Raw genomic sequence first — 18,131 nt, 5'->3', positions numbered from 1 at the left:
TATACCATATTGACATGTAAGCTATCGGCAAGAAAGTGTGTGTGACAGAGAAGAACACAGTGAAAAGAACTAGAACACTTGTTAAATTAGGAAGATATTCTTTTCATTTGATTGCATTTAAATGTTCCTAAGTCACTTGCACCACCAGATACTTACAAGATGAAGTGTCTGGGAGGAAGGAAAAAAGCAGTGTTTTGTGAAGAAATGCACAATAGTCAGTCACAGCGCATACAGCATGACCAATCCCTTTAAAGGTACATGGCGAGTTTCACTTTAGTACGCAGGCGACTGTTAAGATCTGGAAATGCAAAATATAGTTTCTAATTTTTCAGGGTTAGCACTGCTTCTCACATTCAAATTTACCCTCCGGGGAGGCCTTTCACACCTGGGCAGACGCCCGTAAACACTGCTCCCGCCGCCGCCGGCTGATGGGAGGTGGCGCACACGCTGCAGCCCGGAGGGAAAGCCTGGCGCCGGCAGCGAGGCTTTCGCTGGGAACTGCCTCTCCGTGCGCAGCCCCCGGCCAGCCTCCGCAGTGCGGCCAGCGAGGGAGGCGAGGCCTTGCCTGCAGCCCCTGTCCCAGCAGCCTCTCTCCGGCCTGGAGGCAGGCCTGCGGGCCTTCAGCCCTCCCGAGAAAAGCCAGGCCAGGCGTGCGGCTCCCCCAGAGGCCTGGCCTGGCCCCCAAGTCCCCTCGCCCCACTCCCTTCACCCCAAATCCCCTGGCCCCGCTCCCCTCACCCTCACAGCTCTGCCCCACGGCCTCGTCCCCCGCCCCGACCCGCCGCCCCACGCTCGCGGCGCGCCGTCGCCATGGTTGCACTGGCGGACGCCGCGCCGCACCTACCAAGCGAGAGGGAGGCAGGGGGAGCGCGTCCCGTCCTTCCCCCCTTCCCCCGCGGGAAGGGTGGTAGCGCCCTGGCTGCAGGGCGAAGCCACTTTCCGTCTAAGAATGAAATTGTTCCTAGCATAGCTTTAATTCGGTGTTCAGAACGGGTTTTCAGCATTCTTACTTATAACGAGAAATAATGATCTCTAATAAGAAACACAAATTCAGCTTTCTGTTGTAATGTAAATTTCCTTTATTTTAGGAATTCGGTTGTATCTTTCCGCAACAGAAAGGGTTCCCGGTGGCGGTGCGGCAGAGCTCTGCAGCTGCAAAGCCTGGGCGGCTCTCCCAGCCTGCCTGCCGGCAGGCAAGCGACTTTGTCCCTGGATTTGGGGGGTCCCGTGTGGAGCCTCACATCGTCTTCTTCCCCTTTGCTGCCCCCCTGTTCGAGGGCTTCCCTGTTCTCAGTAGCACCGCTGGGTGCTCAGGCGATGTGGGAGGCTCTGCAACGGTGGCACCCAAATGTTGGCGTCAGAACCCCTTGCAGACCGGTGCTGATGCTTGCACAGCAGAGCGCGATGCTGTGAATGTACAGGTGAGGAACTGAGGCAGAATCACTAGGGTTGGAAAGGACCTTCAAGATCATCAAGTCCAACCATTAATCCAGCGCCACCATGTCCCCTAAACCATGTCCTGAAGCGCCACATCCACACGTTTTTTGAACACTTCCAGAGATGGCGACTCCACCACCTCCCTGGGCAGCCTGTGCCAATGCTTGACCATCCTCTCGGTGAAGAAATTTTTCCTAATATCCAATCTAAACCTCCCCTGGCGCAACTTGAGGCCATTTCCTCTTGTCCTATCGCTGGTTACTTGGGAGAAGAGACCAACACCCTCGTCGCCACAACCCCCTTTCAGGTAGTTGTAGAGAGCGATAAGGTCTCCCCTCAGCCTCCTCCAGACTAAACAGCCCCAGTTCCCTCAGCCGCTCCCCATCAGACTTGTGCTCCAGACCCCTCACCAGCTCCGTTGCCCTTCCCTGGACACGCTCCAGCACCTCAACATCCTTCTTGTAGTGAGGGGCCCAACACTGAACACAGGATTCGAGGTGCGGCCTCACCAGTGCCAAGTCCAGGGGCACAATCCCTGCCCTGCTCCTGCTGGCCACACTATTGCTGATACAGGCCAGGATGGTGTTGGCCTTCTTGGCCACCTGTGCACACTGCCGGCTCATGTTCAGCCGGCTGTCAACCAGCACCCCCCAGGTCCTTTTCCGCCGGGCAGCTCTCCAGCCACTCCTCTCCAGAAGTACTGGCAAGGGCGAGCAACCTTTTTTTTTTAACACTTTGGACATCAGGATGCTTTCCTGCTTGGTTAAAAACAGCTGGATGTCCAGCTTTGGGGTCAGAATGAGATAATACAAGTCCCAGCTGGTTTGTGGCTCTCTCTCAGGTTTTCCTGCTCAGTCCCATGGAAGTCTTCAAAAAGCGTGTGGACGTGGCACTTCAGGACATGGTTTAGTGGGCATGGTGGTGTTGGGTTGACGATTGGACTTGATGATCTTAAGGGTCTTTTCCAACATTAATGATTCTGTGATTCTATGCTTGCAGAGGAGGTGACTGAGGCATTACACGAATATCTTCATATCCTGCGGTCCTCGGGGCTAATTGCACGTTCCCTTGCCAGGACCCTGATAGGACCTGAGATGGTATCGATGAGCTGTATTTCTTGCAGTGGCTAATTAAATACTCTGCGGATTACAGGTAAATCAGTGGGTTATTGCTAATAGGTTTTTAGGAGCACCGGTCCCATCTACCCATCCCGCTGTTTAAAGAAAAGCAGTCCCAACCGGCTTTTGGACTGAGTGTAGCTGCTTGTACTTTTACTCCTTGAAATCATATCAATACCTGAATGCTGTAATTAAATATCAGCAAACAGTGGTGTTTCTGCACACCGTACAGATTTGCCATTGCTATACATCCGTTTCCTTTCCACATCCAAACAGTTTCTCACTTCTTTCAATGTTTTTGGCTCTTGGATTCTTCTGCATTGTTTCCACGTATTCTTCTGTTACATATTGCATGTTGGACTTCTGATTGACAACTGAAAGATAAACACATTTTTATTACTGATTTTGTAAAGGGCGTGTGTGTACCTGCTTGAAATACGTATTACTTAGAGAGTTATATAACAATAAAAGATGACATGCATTCCTAGAAATTGTTAGGACATCCATCACAGCCAAGACTGAGATGCATGATGTGATCTAATGCAGGTTACACCATACTCAAGGCACTAGTTTGTACTAGAAGAGGTTTAAATATTTAATATTTCAAAATATTTGAAAAAGAAGGTTTTGAAAATATTTTGACAATAATTATGAGCCTCCTTCTCTTTTCATACCATTTAGCTGCTGCAATAAACCCATGTTGAAAGATGTTGGCAAAAAGTTCCCTCATTCTTGCCATCTGGGCTTATTCACCTGCTGAAAGCGGCCTTTGTTGAGTCAAAAGGCCGAGCGTGGAGCAGAAATACCCCAGCTGAGGAGGCTGACAGACCTGCCTCTATCTGTAGTCACTGTCTGAGGAGAGGACTGATGAAGCACTATTGTTTTCTCAGTGGTGAAATTAGGTAAGAGCCATTCAGGACAGTTTAACAACGCTAGCGTTCCTGGTATACATCACGCATATTGTTTGTAATAGTGTTTCAGTAGATTATATTTAGAAAGATAAACCCATTGTGATGATCCAGTCTAACCTATCAAATAAAAAGCAATGATTTTCAATTTGTATCGTTCTGCATCACTCTTGCTGAAGCTATAATATCTATGGTGGACATCCGTGTATGAAAGGTTTGGGTTTAGAATATTCAGGTTTCAAGCATGCAATTTGCAAATATCTCTGTATAGTAAGATTGATTGCAATCTGCTCTGGCTGTGGTCAGTAGCAACGCTCTAACAGGAGTTAGTTTATGTTGGTTAAAGCTTTTTACCGTGTCCATTCTTCTCGTGGCCTGGACTGTCTTCATTAGACTTGGATTTATAACTCTCCAGCGTCTGCTCTGAAACATCATTTTCTGTGCAGAAAACAAATATAATTAAGGTGATGAGATTTTTCCATGACTCTTCCTCACTCTCTGCCTTGAGCATAAAAAATCCTGAGAGACTAATTATAAAATGAGGGTTCGCTCATCCTGTTGGCTTTTGTGGCACCATTTGCCACTTGAAGCATGGCCCGAGGCCATCAGTTACAAGGACTCTTCAACAGTTGTTTGCAACAAGTCACAGTCACTGTCTATGGGAGAAGGACATTTAATAGGTGGCTGGATGTGCCATGTCTTGTTTCTGCTTAACAGGCTCCTCAGCTCTCCAGCCCCTCTGAATAAAGCAGCGTCAGCAGTTGCTCGGACAGGGCCATCACCCACCTCTTTTCCACACTCCATGAGCTTTTTTCAGCTTCTTCATAAAAAGCAGGACAATGATCAGCAGCACGAAAATCAGAGCAGCCACCAAGATCGGCAGCAAGAGGCTTTTCTCCTTATTTTTGATGCCTTCAGATTTCAGATCTTTCTCTGTAAAAGAGGCAGGTGTATGTTTGTGTTGTTAAATAGCTTCCTGTGAGTGTCTGGTAATTAAGACAAGAACAATATATCTCGGACCAGGCCAGATGAACATGGTGCGAGAGCGGAAGTCACCTTATTTGACTTAATTTTAGGACATGAGGTCAAATCTTATTCTTCTTATATGAACAAGAAAAATTGATGGAAATCCGTGGGCTCATGCTCTGGCACAACAAACAGTAAACTTTAGCTTTTTTCTGAATGATAAAACAGGTTGTGTTTCTGTGGTGTCTCCCCAAGACTGCAAGCCAGCATTACCCTAGTGTACTGACAAAAGGTTTGGAGGTGGATACGTGGTCAGAGAGAACCAGCTTGGTGTAAGAAAGTTCATGGCATGTTTGGAAGCTATCATTAAACAGTTCGTACCAAAGGTGATGATGGAAATCACAGTTATGTTTTCACTTGGTAGTGGGGCTTCTGTCCTGGAAAGTTCCTCTTCTGTGACGTTGCCATTGAATGCTGGTTCAGTCCCTGGAGGAATGGAAAGGAGAACAGTATTTCTCTGAAGGACAAGGGGATGCTTAAGAAATGCATGTTTCCCCAGCAGCTCTGAAGTCCAGGGCACCTGGTGCCAGCAAAAAGGGACTTCTGCAGCCCTTAACTTAAAGCCCTGTACTCACTTCCTTAATGCTGTATTTCCTTTTAACCTGAAGACCACCTAAGCTTTATGAACAGAAAATCCTCAGAGTCTCTCACACGTTGAACTCAATGGTTCCCATTTACAGCCAAATTAAAACAAAGCTGAGCTTTGACTTTTTGGTCATTTTGGGGTTTTCCTTGTCCATCAGTTTGCTTTTCTTCCTTGCAAAACGAGGAAAAAACATGTATTCTTTCCCTTAAAGCAGATTTTTTTTGGGTACTCATCTCCCTGACTACTCTCTTACTGTTTTCATAGCTCACAGTGGTGCAGCCACCCAGCGTGAGAATCCCTGGCCACTGCCACCCGTGTCTGATGGTGCAAGGTCGTACCAGAACCAGTCAACTCTTCCTTTGCTGCTGCAGACGGCGTGACTTCGGACCCTGCGCAAACAGAGAACTGAGCTCTGGCTTTCTTATGCACGCAGGCAATATATCCTTGTATAATTAACTGTGATTTGTAAAACTAAAATGATAACGTGTGCTGTATCTACCAAAACTTTACATTCATAACAGATTTTCTTCCTTATCGGATACGTAAGCACACCTAGCGAAAGTCCTGTTAAAAGATTCAGGCTCCCTCTCCGTGTGTGTTTATCAACGTAGGTATGGATTGTTTACCGGCATGTCGCCATGCTGTGACATTTGTAATCATCGATGTAGCACTTTTAAACAAACACAAACGAAGAGTTCATGTATTTCTGAAACAGCCAATTGATTTTTCACTGCAGGGCCTGTCACTTAGTGTGGCACCTGCGCCCACCTCGGTGGGTTTTGGCCAACCGATTTGGGCAGCGGAGCTCTTAATTCTTCCGTGGGAAAGAACTCCTCGGGTCAATAACTGCAACCCGCTGCCTACTCTATGCACAGATGGCCGCTGTTGTACCATGCCACCCAGTGCAACCGTCCAGAGAAATCCCAGCCTGGGCTGACGCCGCGCTGCGCCAGTGGCCGGGCCGGCCGCTGCTGCTGCTCTTCTGCATCTAACGAGAGAGACTTTGTCCGCTTTCATGGCTGTAAAACCGAGGGCTCCCCGCACGAACAAGAAATGCCGTGTTTGATGTTACACGCTTGTTTGTAACGTGGAATGTGATGCTGTTCTTGGTAGCATTTCTGTCCTGGTTTGGTAAATTCATGTAACTTAAGACCAAACTTACAAGTAGCTGTGAAATCTGGTTGGAGGTGTTGCTGGGTTGGTGTTGGCGCTGAGTTGGTAACTACTGGATCCTCCGGTGCTGCAGGAGGGACGGCTGGTTGGTTGGATCCTAAAGGAAACCCCCCCCAACCACAAGACAAAAATCAGAAGACACAGTTTGCCATTGACCCGATCACTGAAAAACGAAACTTGCCCCATATGCTCCATGCTCCATGGGTGCTCTATCTGATCAGTGGCTAGGCTCACAGTCCTACCGCCCCACCGTCAGCTTCCCTGTCCTCTGAATATATTTAATGCTATGAAATGAGGGAAAAATGAAAGTGAAACCCTTACCAGTATGCTGTGGGTAGCTTGGAGCAGGGGCCGTGCTGCTGTTCAGATCTGACACTGCTGTGGTCGCTGGGGAAAAAAACAAAGCTGTTCTGAAGGCTGTGCAAAATGTCCCTCAGTGCTGGTGGCAACTGGTGATTGAGTCCGTGTTTATATGACCTGTGCATTAATTAAAAAGAGGCCAAGCCGTTAATGCCTACCTGTAGATTGCTCGTTCTCAGATACCAGTGTATCCACCTTTAGTGCAGCTGATGCAGGATTTGTATTTGTCCCTGAAAAAAGCCAACAGGACAACTTTCAGAGCACTTTACGAGCATTTGTTGAATCAAGCGATCTAAGGAAGTATGAAGTACACATAATTAGATCCATCCTAAAGATGAGTAAATAGACAGAAGGCAGACTACTCTGAGAATTATTAGATGAGCAGCTTCTGTGTTAATTTACAATATTTACACCCCGCTAGCTTTCCAGGTGGATGTGTCTAATACGTAGAAAACATGGGAAGCTCACAGCATTTTGAGAACATAAACTTTGAGTTATCCTTAAAGTTTTAGAACAAACATCACCTGAATTCTTGCAGCAGCATTGGGAACTGACCTGCTAGGGCTGCTGTGGCTTAATGTTTAATGAATTTTAAGGTAGTTAAGCAGCAGGAAAAAGCCCCAAAATCTTAGTTTGGAGTTGTTCTTTTGCCCCAAGAAGCCCTCTCATTTAAAAACAGGTTCCACACATGGGGTAGACTATGGGCTTCAGCTTTGCATATGTATCTGTGTAACTTTCACCACTTCGGAGGGGTAAAATGGGATAGGCTCTGCTGAAGGAGCCTGCGGTACCCATCGCAGGGAGGTGCTCAAACTGGAACGACGCCATCAGCTTCTCTTCTCTTAGTGCTTGGTGGCGAACGACACAGCTGGCTGTTGAATTGGGCCCGTAGGCGAGGACTGTCAGCGTGCTGGTTGTGGCCCATTTCTTCCCATCACCTTCTAACTTGTGCGTAGTGTCACCTATACACCCATTGGAAGAATACATTTAAGTGCTTTCTAGTCAAGAGCAATTTAACGAAAAACCTGCTGGGCACAATCTGCATTACTTTGCTGCGCGAAAGCAGCACCTGATTACTGCGCACAAGCGGTTCATTGTGTAAATGGATTACACGGGAGCCCAAAAGGCACCAAGGTCATGTTTCCTTCCTCGGCAGTTGTTTAAGTGCAGACCTCGCTGCACGTCCTGTGCTGAACCCAAAGCCTCCGCTCTGTTTCATGACTCACGTGTGGAAATTCCCCTGCAGCACCCGGAGGACTGCGGTGAAATGTCCAAACGCCCACCGGCACTTTTGGTCCTTACTGAACGGAATAAATTGCTTTGCTGTGTGCCACAGCCGTGCATGGCCCGCGGTGGGGAGCCTCAGGGCAAGGACCTGCTGGTTTGCAGCACGACTGGGATCTAGAAAAGTTCTGATTCTGCTATGTGATATCTAAGGGCATTGAATTTGTGTCTTAATAGCTGTGGATTTGTTACCCCAAACATGAAAGTTGTGCAATATTTGTGCACACTGATAAATATGCACAATAAATATTGTTATGCAATATTTACTTTTGTAATAAATAAACATTTATATAACACTGACATCCTGTGCAAGTCCTCCATCATCCCTATAATGCAGGTTTGACTCTTCCCTTTTTGCAGCTGGGAAAAGGTAAACACAAAGCTTAATTTCCTTGCCATAATTAATTAGAGCAAGCCATGTCACTCGTCAGATGTAGTTCCGAGTCCTCTAGGTAATACTGACTTCTACTCATCGATACAGTATGGAAAACTAAAGACATGTCACATTTCATGTGACACAAAGAGATCTGTTGGATTAGCCCTGGTGAAAAGGGCTGATGTTTTTTCAGATGTTTACCTTAAATGCCAATGGTGGCACAATAATTTCTACTGTCTGCTTGTAATGTAGAGGTTTTCTGGAAACAAACTGATGCTTTCTCTTGATCTGTTACCCTTGATAACACCCTTATTTCTTAAATGAAAGAAATTCCTTGTTTCCAAATTAGCCTTTACAGATAACTTGCCGTACCACATAAACCAGTATTTCTCAACCCTCTTTTCCATCCCCAGCAGGGTCATGTAAGAGCTCAAAAGGATTTCAAAGTGTTTTTGCTAGGAAGGAAATAATATTTGTCAGCAACAGCTGAGTAATTATAGTTGGTTCACCCCTGGTGGAACTGAGGTGCTGCCGGTAATGAAGATGTATTAGCTATTTTCTGACCAGTCTATTATATATATATAAAATCATATATGTATAATGAAATATTTGCAGTAACTGATTAAAGGTGAGAATGGAAGGGGGAGAAAAGAGTGTTACTCAAAGACAGTCACCTTCAAAAAAGGAAAGGCACGTGCAGAAAGTTTGAGAAACAGTGAATTAGGACAGTTATTTCTTCCTTTCAAACACTTTAATTCATGTCTGCCACAAGCAGGCCCCGTGGAGAAATCAGCCCCTCTTCATGCGAATGCGCCTTCCTTGGAAAACCAGCCACAGGTGAAGCCAAGCGAGCAGCCCCGGCACAGGCTGGTTGGGTGCTTGATTGCGTGGTGGGAGTGGGGTGGGAGGTCAGGTAGTTCTCCCGGGGATGGCTTCCTCCAACGGCTGCCTGCTGGTAGTGCGGCACGTCGCGCCGAGGAGGAGACGGAGGTAAGTATAGGTTTTTGTTAAAATAAGCGAGAAACGTGTGGTTGGCTTTATGTGTTGGGGGAGGTATTTAGCATCTGAGTTGTGTGTTGTGAGGTTACAAGTAATATACTTTATCGGGCCAGAACTGAGGTGGCTTCACGTTTAAGGAAACCCCTGTTTTTAGAAGGACAAATGTAGGAAAATTTAAAAAATGTAGGACAAATTAGGAAAAATGTATATAAAAACTTAGAGGTGACACACTGCTTCCCTGAACTCTTCACAACTTTACAGCTGGTGTTCCCCCAAGCCCTCACAGCCACACACAGCCCAGCTCTTCCCAAAGGCACCCAGGATTTTAGAACCCGCCTTTCCAGACCCACGCGCTGCCCCAGAGCACCTTCCCCTGCAGTCGCAGACAGCTTTTCGTGCGACTCGCACCGGCCGTGCCGCTTCCCCTGGGCGCAGCGCTTCACGGGGCTTTATGCGGTTGCATTAACGCCCGTGTATCTGGCAGGTTGGATTGCTTTCTTTTTTCCTGTATTCAGGCCGGCACGCTTCTCTGTTGTTTTCTAGAGTTCTTAGTTAAAAAAAAGCCACCTTGGGAAGGGCGGGTGGAAGATTGCAAGCTAAGCTTTGAATATGTTGCTTGATGATACAAAATACAAACAAGAGGCTGTTAATACGTGAAAGAAAATACATTTGCATCTACGGGTATTTTCCTCACACTTTGATACAGACGCGCGTTTCCTCTCCACTGTGCTACAGTTACAGCTAATAAGGTAGTTGTTATTAGACCGTGGCCTTCAAAGCAGCTATTTATATAGTACACAAGTGAAATTGAGCTATGTGGTGGCTCTGTTCCTCACGTGTGTCCACCCAGATGCATGCAGACCTCTCGCTCTGGGGTTCCTGAGCTCTCTTCTTGCGTCTGCTGGTGAGCTGCCTGGCTCTGAACAGACCGAGGAGGGAGAAAGGCTGCTGCTGCGGAGCTGGGGAAAAGCTGTCTACCAGTTACAACAGGGAAATAATTATAATGGATTTGTTAACTGATGTTATACTGAGGCTTTGAAAATTGTGCCTAGAGAGTTTTGGTTTTAGTGGAATTTCACTCCAGGCTCTCAGGGGGTTTTGGTGCCGAGAGGTGGTGGTCTGCACTGAATGTGAGCAAAGCGGATGAGCCCTCTCCCTTGCACAAACACTGGAATTTAGTCTGGAGAAGAGGAGGCTGAGGGGAGACCTTATCGCTCTCTACAACTACCTGAAAGGGGGTTGTGGCGACGAGGGTGTTGGTCTCTTCTCCCAAGTAACCAGCGATAGGACGAGAGGAAATGGCCTCAAGTTGCGCCAGGGGAGGTTTAGATTGGATATTAGGAAAAATTTCTTCACCGAGAGGGTGGTCAGGCATTGGCACAGGCTGCCCAGGGAGGTGGTGGAGTCGCCATCTCTGGAAGTGTTCAAAAAACGTGTGGATGTGGCGCTTCAGGACATGGTTTAGGGGACACGGTGGCGCTGGATTAATGGTTGGACTTGATGATCTTGAAGGTCCTTTCCAACCCTAGTGATTCTGTGATTCTGTGAATTTAGTGCTGGCTTTTCTCCAAACCCACACCATGGGGGCCAACTTGTACTAAATGAGTGGAACATGAATGGTAGTCCCAGCTCACGTGTTGCAGAAGGTGTTTCACCGTCCAGTATTTTTAAACATCCCCAAGGCTGATAAGAAGTCGTTAGTAATCAATCCCTGGTCCTTTAACACTTACCAGGGAGCTCTATCCCGTTGTCCAACAGCCAGGTGATCTGGGGCTGTGGTTTACATCCTTGGGTATAGCAAGACAGTGTAATGCTTCTCCCCGTGTCTCGGGATACTTCCAGTACTGGGTTAGAAGGAGCAGCTGCAGCAAGAAGACTTAGAATCAGTTATAGTACGTCTTTCTACTCAGTTTTATGAATGGCTGCAGACATAGCGTTATTTGAGGGGACTGATCTAAGACCAGGATTATGTTGTGTTAAGCACAATTGTGTGCAAAAATGCAGGTCTGGAGTTGAGGAGCTGGCTTTGTTGTTCTGCTCCTCTGGAGCAAAGCAGGTGAAGGAACTTACCTAATACCTCAACAGTCGTGTTCTCGCTTTTCAGTGGGGTGCTGTAGTAGAAGCATTTATATAGGCCTCCATCGTGCACTGTTACGTTAGACAGTCGGATGGATAATTCATCCTTTGAATAATGGATAAGTTTGTACCTCCGATCCCTTAAAGCTGTAAGGAAAACAAAACCCAGCATGCGATGCGTGTTGGTACGTAAGAGGAAGACAGATAATCAAAGCAGTAATGAATGAGGATAGTTTTCCTTATTGCGTTTTTTAAAATTCATCAACGCTTGATGTTCTAGCACAAAACATCCCTCGCCGGTGCTGCGCTAGTACAGAGGCAGCAGTAAACTGAGGGAGGGGGTGTGTATGCTGCCAGTGGGGAAAATGACATGTTTTTTCTTGCTTGTATTTTCAGGGGGTCTTATTCCTGTGTTCCCAGGTATTCTAACAATTTGCGTTGAGTGTTTTACGTGGATAGATATAAGAAAACGCTGGGGGGTGAGGATATGGTACGTGGTCAGGAAAGTAGCGTGACCTTTGAATATGGAGCATAGATGCATGAACTGAGGACCTTTCCCTTCCCCGTTCCCCAAGCCTTTATTTAGCCTAGAAAAAAATCACCTCCCTTCTTTGGGTGTATTTTGTGAAATATAAATGAACACTATGGTCAGCACGCACCTCTCTATTAACTGCTTATTAATTGGCTGTTTTGCTTCTACTATCCTTGTCTAATTACCTTGATTTTAATGACACTGTCTTCCAGGATATCTGTACGCTGCTGTACAGTCCCCTTTCTCTCGACTTTCTAGTCTGTGCTTCATTCCTCCCCCTGCGTGACCCATGGGAGTCCTCGGCATCAGGCCAGCGAGTCACATGGACTTTTCCCACAACTGCAGCACAGAAAGTGTAACTTTCTGCCCCCGAACTGAACTGAAACTGGGGATGGGTACCAGTCATTAGGGAGAAAAAGACCTCAAAAACTATCTTTTTATTATTTTTTTTTTTTTTAGCTGAGGTCTTGTAAAAGTAGAGAGTTTGGAGAAAATCACAGCAGTACTATAATTTATGGAAGTGATTAAATATTAAAGGATTTTGAAATCAGCATGATGTAAGACTTGTAGCTAGCTTGTCATAATTTTAGCTACAGTCAGACTGGAGGGAACTGATTCACGAAGTGGTTTGCTGGAGAAGCAACGTGACAGAGATTCACAGTGGTGATTCAGAATAAAAAAATGAAAATGTCTGTGCACAATGTAAAACTTGGTTTCTCTCTAAATGAGGACTGTTTTCTTCTGTGTTGTAAAAGGAAAAAAATTCAGCGTGTCTGACTTATCAAGGATCCAAATGCTTTGCAAACTCTAGTCCCTGTGGGTGTCATAGCATGCGTCTTACTGAAGGATAATCATGGGATGTTGAAACTATGGGTTGAATCCTCAGGTGATTTAAGACAGATACTGTTTTGTTCGCTTGGGTTAGAGCCTGCTCCTACAGATACCAATGGATCTGTTCTTTCTCTAACCTTATTAAATTGCTGTGTCAACTCAGCAAAACTTTAAGCATCAAAAGGGCTTGAGCCTTTAAAAGATGGAGATGTTTAAAACTGGACATGGGGAGAATAAAGTGTCTTCCTCCAAAATTCTCTGCATAGAAAGAGAGCGTCTGTGGCTGTAGCCAGGGCCATAGCGAACTTGCATAAATGAAGGGATTTGTGCTACTCTTGCCTACCTCTACAGTATAAAATACTGAGAACATACATATGTGTCAGAAATAGAGATCATTGAAGGAGAGGTGATTTCCTCATAGGTCTTGCAGCTCCTGGGTGCATGATCGGACTAATAGACTGCAACAGGGGAGTGGAACCCCTGCCATAGCCTGCTGTGGTTTTTGGAAGCCTGGATGTCAAAGCAGCAAGGGGCTGGTTGCCATAGCCCTGTTTCCCATAGTGATTAGCTGCCAGTGGCTCAGCACCGAGTTTTTTTGGATCCCATTTGAATCTAATGGTTCATAGGCATTATACTGAGAGTACTGGACTTGGGATCCTGGATTCCACAGGAAAGAGTTCCTAGTACATACATGTGTGAGTCATTTAAAATTGCTAATGAACACTTGTCCCACTTGCTCTTGTAACTGAGTAAATAGGAGCAACGGTTACTCATGACATTTTCTATTTAGAAATGCAGGTGGCAAGACCCCGTGGCTGGGATCCCCAGAGCAACCAAAGAGGACCCTCAGTTCCTGGGCAGTTTCAATGGGAGTTGGGTACCCAGCGTCATTTGGATAAATCCCAGTCATTATTATCATTAAAGCCTAAAGGCTTTGACAACCAGGGATGCTGACTAGGTACTCCGCAAATGAGGAAGACTAAGGCAGTCCTCCTCTTGCAGAGCTGTTGAATTTGGACCAACAAGAGGACAGATAAGGACAGAGAGACATGAGGTGTAGGGAGTGGAAGGGAACACAATAATTGTAACTTTGGCTTTGTCGGCACGTATTAGAGATCACTGCTTGTTTTCTAAATATTTTCTCTCGATGCACTACATCAAATTCCCTCTGAGCAGAAGAGTACCCAGGGCTTTCAGGCACGTCCACTCCTGTCTCTTTTGTAAGGCAAGAGTGGGTTTTTGTGTTAATACCTTGGTGCTGGTGATAACTACAGCTCATTGCTAAAAGCTCTAGTGCCAGACCACTCTTGTGGAGGTTTCCATTTCATCAGCTTCCTGCCAGAAAGGGGCTGAATGTAAAACCATCTCAAGTGGTTGGGCTGCAGGTGAGTCAGACTGGCCATGGGTGGGAGCCAGGAAAGCCCACTTCTGAGTGACCCTCCAGCCCCACGTGGAAAGTGCTGCTGTCAGTTTTCACACTTACCCCGATGGGCGTTTAGAAAAATGGAAAACCCGTGAGGGTTTAACCACTGCCGGGCAGAATGGTTGTCACCGCTGGAGGTGCAGCGGAGATTTAGGTCCTCTCCTTCCTTTAGAGTTACGGTTTCACTGCCAGCTCCTGGAAAATCCCCTGCCAGAGATGAGGGGAAAAAACAAGTATTAAGATGTGACATGAAGTAGAGTGAGAACGTTTCGCACAGAGTAATACGTCAACTTCCAATTTTTCCAGGGTGTAAAGGTTTTTCTACACTGGGAAACTTGCTGGTGTGATTGTACTGATATAAAGAAATCATAGTCATTAGACAGGTCATCGCAGTCACTAAGGTAAGACTTGTACCAAACGTTTGTGATCTTCACCCGCCAGCATAACCAGGTTTAGTTATTGGATGTTATTCCATACAAGCCACTGAAGAATTGAGAGCAGACCCATTTAATGCCAAGTTTTCCCTGGATGTTAACACAAACATTAACTTTCTCTATTCCACGTTCCATTCTGGAGCTGTTGAACCTGACCAGCAAGCGTGTGCGACTGAGCAGTGAATGATCAGCACCTGTGAAAAATGAGGCTTTTTTATTCAGAAAGTGTAATGCTGCAGCTGCTTTGAACTGGCTTTGAAAGGTCTTTTGCAGGCAGGATCCGTAAAACCTGGCCTGGCCCAGGTTACTAAAATAAAATTTCATTCTCTCTCCTCCCAGTTCATTTTACAGACGGGCAGTAAAATGTGTTTTACTCTCCAGACATTCTAAGATATATAATACACTTTGTGAAAATATTTGATGACCTGGAATGAATTGCCTTCTCTAGAAAAAAGCATGCCCTGGAGAAATTACTAAGAGCAGTGCCTGGGTCAGAGTTAAGTAAATAGCCAGTAAGAGGGTTTTATTTTTTGTTCCTGTTTTGTGTGTTTTGATTTTATTTCCCAGGTAGCTGTCTGCTGCAAGTTCCTACCGCATAGATGAGCGCTGCGGTTTGGGGAAATGAATCTTTCTGGGCTTCAGGAAAGCTTTTCATTTTCTTAAAAACATTTAAAAATATACCAAAAATGAAGCTATCGCAGGGCATTCTTGGTGGACCTGATCTTTTATGACTAAAATCAGAGGAAGGACTTGTCTCCCTGTAAGACAGTAGTTTCCCATGGGGATGTGTTCCATGCCTCTCCATTGAGTTGAGCACACGTGACATTTCCTGGGCCAGCGATGGCACGGAAAAATGGTCAGCGATGTAGCCTGGGACTTCACAAATAGCGAAGACACCATAGATCTTTTCTCTTTTTTCACTAACTAATCTCTGGACCCTACAAGCCCGTAGAAGGTATTTCCTTGTAATGTCTCAATAGTTTTACTTCCAAATTTGTACGTATGATGTATGCCGCTTTAGCTAAAGAGAAACTGTGCAATACAGATGGGCTCAATATCCTTACAGCACAGTGCTGAGACCCCACAGGCTGGGTTCGACTGAATTGCTGTACACTGGCAAAGTGCCGTTGAGCTTGGAGTGGCCATAACTGATCTACCATCTCGTATGGCACATCGGTGCCTTTGGCTGGTATTTCCTCTTGTTTCCACCTCCGTTCCCTAGAGTTAGTGTCCCAGCTGGTTTCTCAGGGCTCGTGCCACGTGGGGGTCGCTCGCAGAGGAGCGGCAGAAAAGGAAAACCTCCTTGGATGGGCTCCACTTGTGAAGACCTGTGGCAGGAGGTGTGTGTTGTTAAGGCAGCAGAGAGGGCCTTGTCTGTGGTTTTCCACGGGGCCCTTCTGCGTTTTTTCGTAGCGATGGTTTCCTGCCGCTGACAGCAGTGTGGGGTCTTTCAAGTCGCACCTTTTGAGGTGAGAGCAGCAAGACAGAGCAAGGAAAGGTGGGGGTGGTGCTTGCTTTCCTAAAACATGAAAGAGCAGCTCCCAGGACAGGGCATATACGTAATTTCCATGAGAGACCATGGCTTCATTCAGACCGTGTCTTGCAGGTCACGTTTCCTTCCTCGTACAGGGAGCAGTTTGACGTGGCTGTGGTCTTCAAACCACCGTAGCCCACCACACTACAGTCACTGGGGTGTGGGAGATGCTCCCATGCCAGCTCCAGAGGACAGTGGTGGTTGTACCATGTAGAGCCCAGGTGCCCTGGCTACCTGGAAAAATTAGTTTGGCATCGAGTGTAGTGATATATCCACCTTCTTGGCAAGACAAGGCAACAATTTCATGCTAGAAATTGCAGAATGCACCTGAGCAGAATGGCTCATGCCTCTCGTTGTTGTTTTAGCCTTCAGAAAGCGCATGGAGAACTTGCGGTGGTGATATGCACTCCATGCATCACGTCAGAGTTAACTTTAAAACTGTAGCCTATAGAGGCATCCTGTGCAATGAGTTATTTTTGACCTGTGACTGCCGACCTGCGAGTGAGAGTCTGAATTAATTCTGGTGGCCGAGAGCAGAGCAGCTAGCAGTTATCAGCAGGTACAACTTCATCGTGCAGGAGTCTGCGGCAATACTGGGGGAAGAGGGGTTGTACGCTGAAACGGAGTGGCAGCCGCTGATTTGGAGCGACTTTAAAGGGCGCTGCAAGTGATAGTTCAACTAGGCTGTGACTGGCCGCTCCTTAAAGCCTGGCTTATATTAAACGCAATCAAAGGTAATAAAATATCCAAAGAATACTACACCCGTTACAGAATGTTTCGTCGCTGTTTAGGCACCAAGATTTGATGTGGCCGCCGTTAATACCTTTGTGTGTGCGAGTATTACCAAGTGTTAGCAGTAGCACCGCCGGGGTTTTTGCTGCAGCGTTTGTGAAGAAGGGAGAGGGACCATTACTTTGGGCAGGCTCGCGCGTGCATTCCTCCTGCAAAGGTCAGGAGCGAAGCCTGCAAGAATGCTGAGCTGTAGATAGCTGTCTTGCTGCTTTCCTTACATAAATCTTTCCCTATTTGACATGGTCAAATAGGAATCTTTCACACTCTCCTGTGTATGAAAGAGAGATTAGCAAAGTAGGTATAAGCTACATCCTCTAGTAGGAGTAAGGAGATTGAGCGTTTGAAGAGCTTTTCATTTTCAAAGTACTTTGCAAGAACTTTCTAAATTACCCCGACTTCCTATATTAGCCTCTTTTTACACAATACATGAACAAAGGCGTACACAGATACCCAAGCCCTGGAAAGTAAGCAGTGATCCACTGTCCAAATTTAAGGGAGAACCTTTTGATTTGCCAATGCTTTGCCATCTCGAGCGTGCTGCTAGGAGGTGAATTGGTCTCATCGATGCTGGGTTTGGGAGTCAGCTGGAAGTTGGGTGACAGTACGGCATTATCAACAAGAAAACAACAGCAAAGCTGCCTCGCTCTTGGTGTGCTGAAGCTCTGGCAATGGAGCTCTCCGGGCTGGACTGCTTGCAAAGGGGAGATGTACGACAACGCGTAGCGCTTACCTTGCATCAGGAACAGAGCCGCGACGTGTAACACCCTGGTGAAAGCCATGTCACGGTGTGGGCACGGGCGGTCTGTGCCGACTTCCCCTCTCTGCCGGGGCTGCTGTGCAGCCGGTCCCCTTTCGGCACGGGGGGGAGCAGGTTTACCGTGACTTTATCCCTGCCCGGGGCTCTGCCTCCTTCCCTTCTCTCTGCTGTCCCGCTCTCTTCTCCCCCCGTCCCACGTTTCCTATGTGTTGGCCACTGCTGAGAAATCGGTGACCTCACAGGTCACCTAAAACGAAACTGGTGGGCGACAGGACTGGGGGCACTTCACCTCGCACCCCCTCCAGCTCCGTCCTGCTCAGCGTCCGTGCGGGGGAGATGTATATAGAGGGGGAAGCAGGTAAAGGTTAAGAGAAACGTGGACCCTGGGGTAACCCTGCCTGGGGTAACCCTGCACTCTGGAGGATTAAATCCCCCGAGATGGGGGGCACCCCGGAAGGCAGAGCTTATTTGTGCTCTGTAGTGCA

At 46.9% G+C, this 18,131-nt stretch overlaps 1 protein-coding gene across 1 annotated transcript; it reads right to left on the bottom strand.

The window, feature by feature from the left end:
* Positions 1 to 2,798: 2,798 nt before the first annotated feature.
* On the bottom strand, positions 2,799 to 17,668 carry CRTAM (cytotoxic and regulatory T cell molecule; the record flags this gene model as incomplete). Its single annotated transcript, XM_082009947.1, has 13 exons — positions 2,799 to 2,929; positions 3,818 to 3,901; positions 4,250 to 4,396; positions 4,811 to 5,040; positions 5,345 to 5,464; positions 5,940 to 6,063; positions 6,570 to 6,635; positions 6,767 to 6,838; positions 7,400 to 7,570; positions 10,998 to 11,129; positions 11,338 to 11,490; positions 14,190 to 14,336; positions 17,620 to 17,668. 13 exons carry the CDS (start codon positions 17,666 to 17,668, stop codon positions 2,799 to 2,801), a joined length of 1,626 nt encoding a protein of 541 aa, XP_081866073.1.
* Between the last annotated feature and the right edge of the window lie 463 nt (positions 17,669 to 18,131).

This window comes from Phaethon aethereus (assembly GCF_964289735.1).
Source record: "Phaethon aethereus genome assembly, chromosome: 23".
In the NCBI taxonomy this organism is placed as follows: domain Eukaryota; kingdom Metazoa; phylum Chordata; class Aves; order Phaethontiformes; family Phaethontidae; genus Phaethon; species Phaethon aethereus.
The sequence above is the reverse complement of the archived record's forward strand: the minus strand, read 5'-3'. Positions and strand labels throughout refer to the sequence as shown.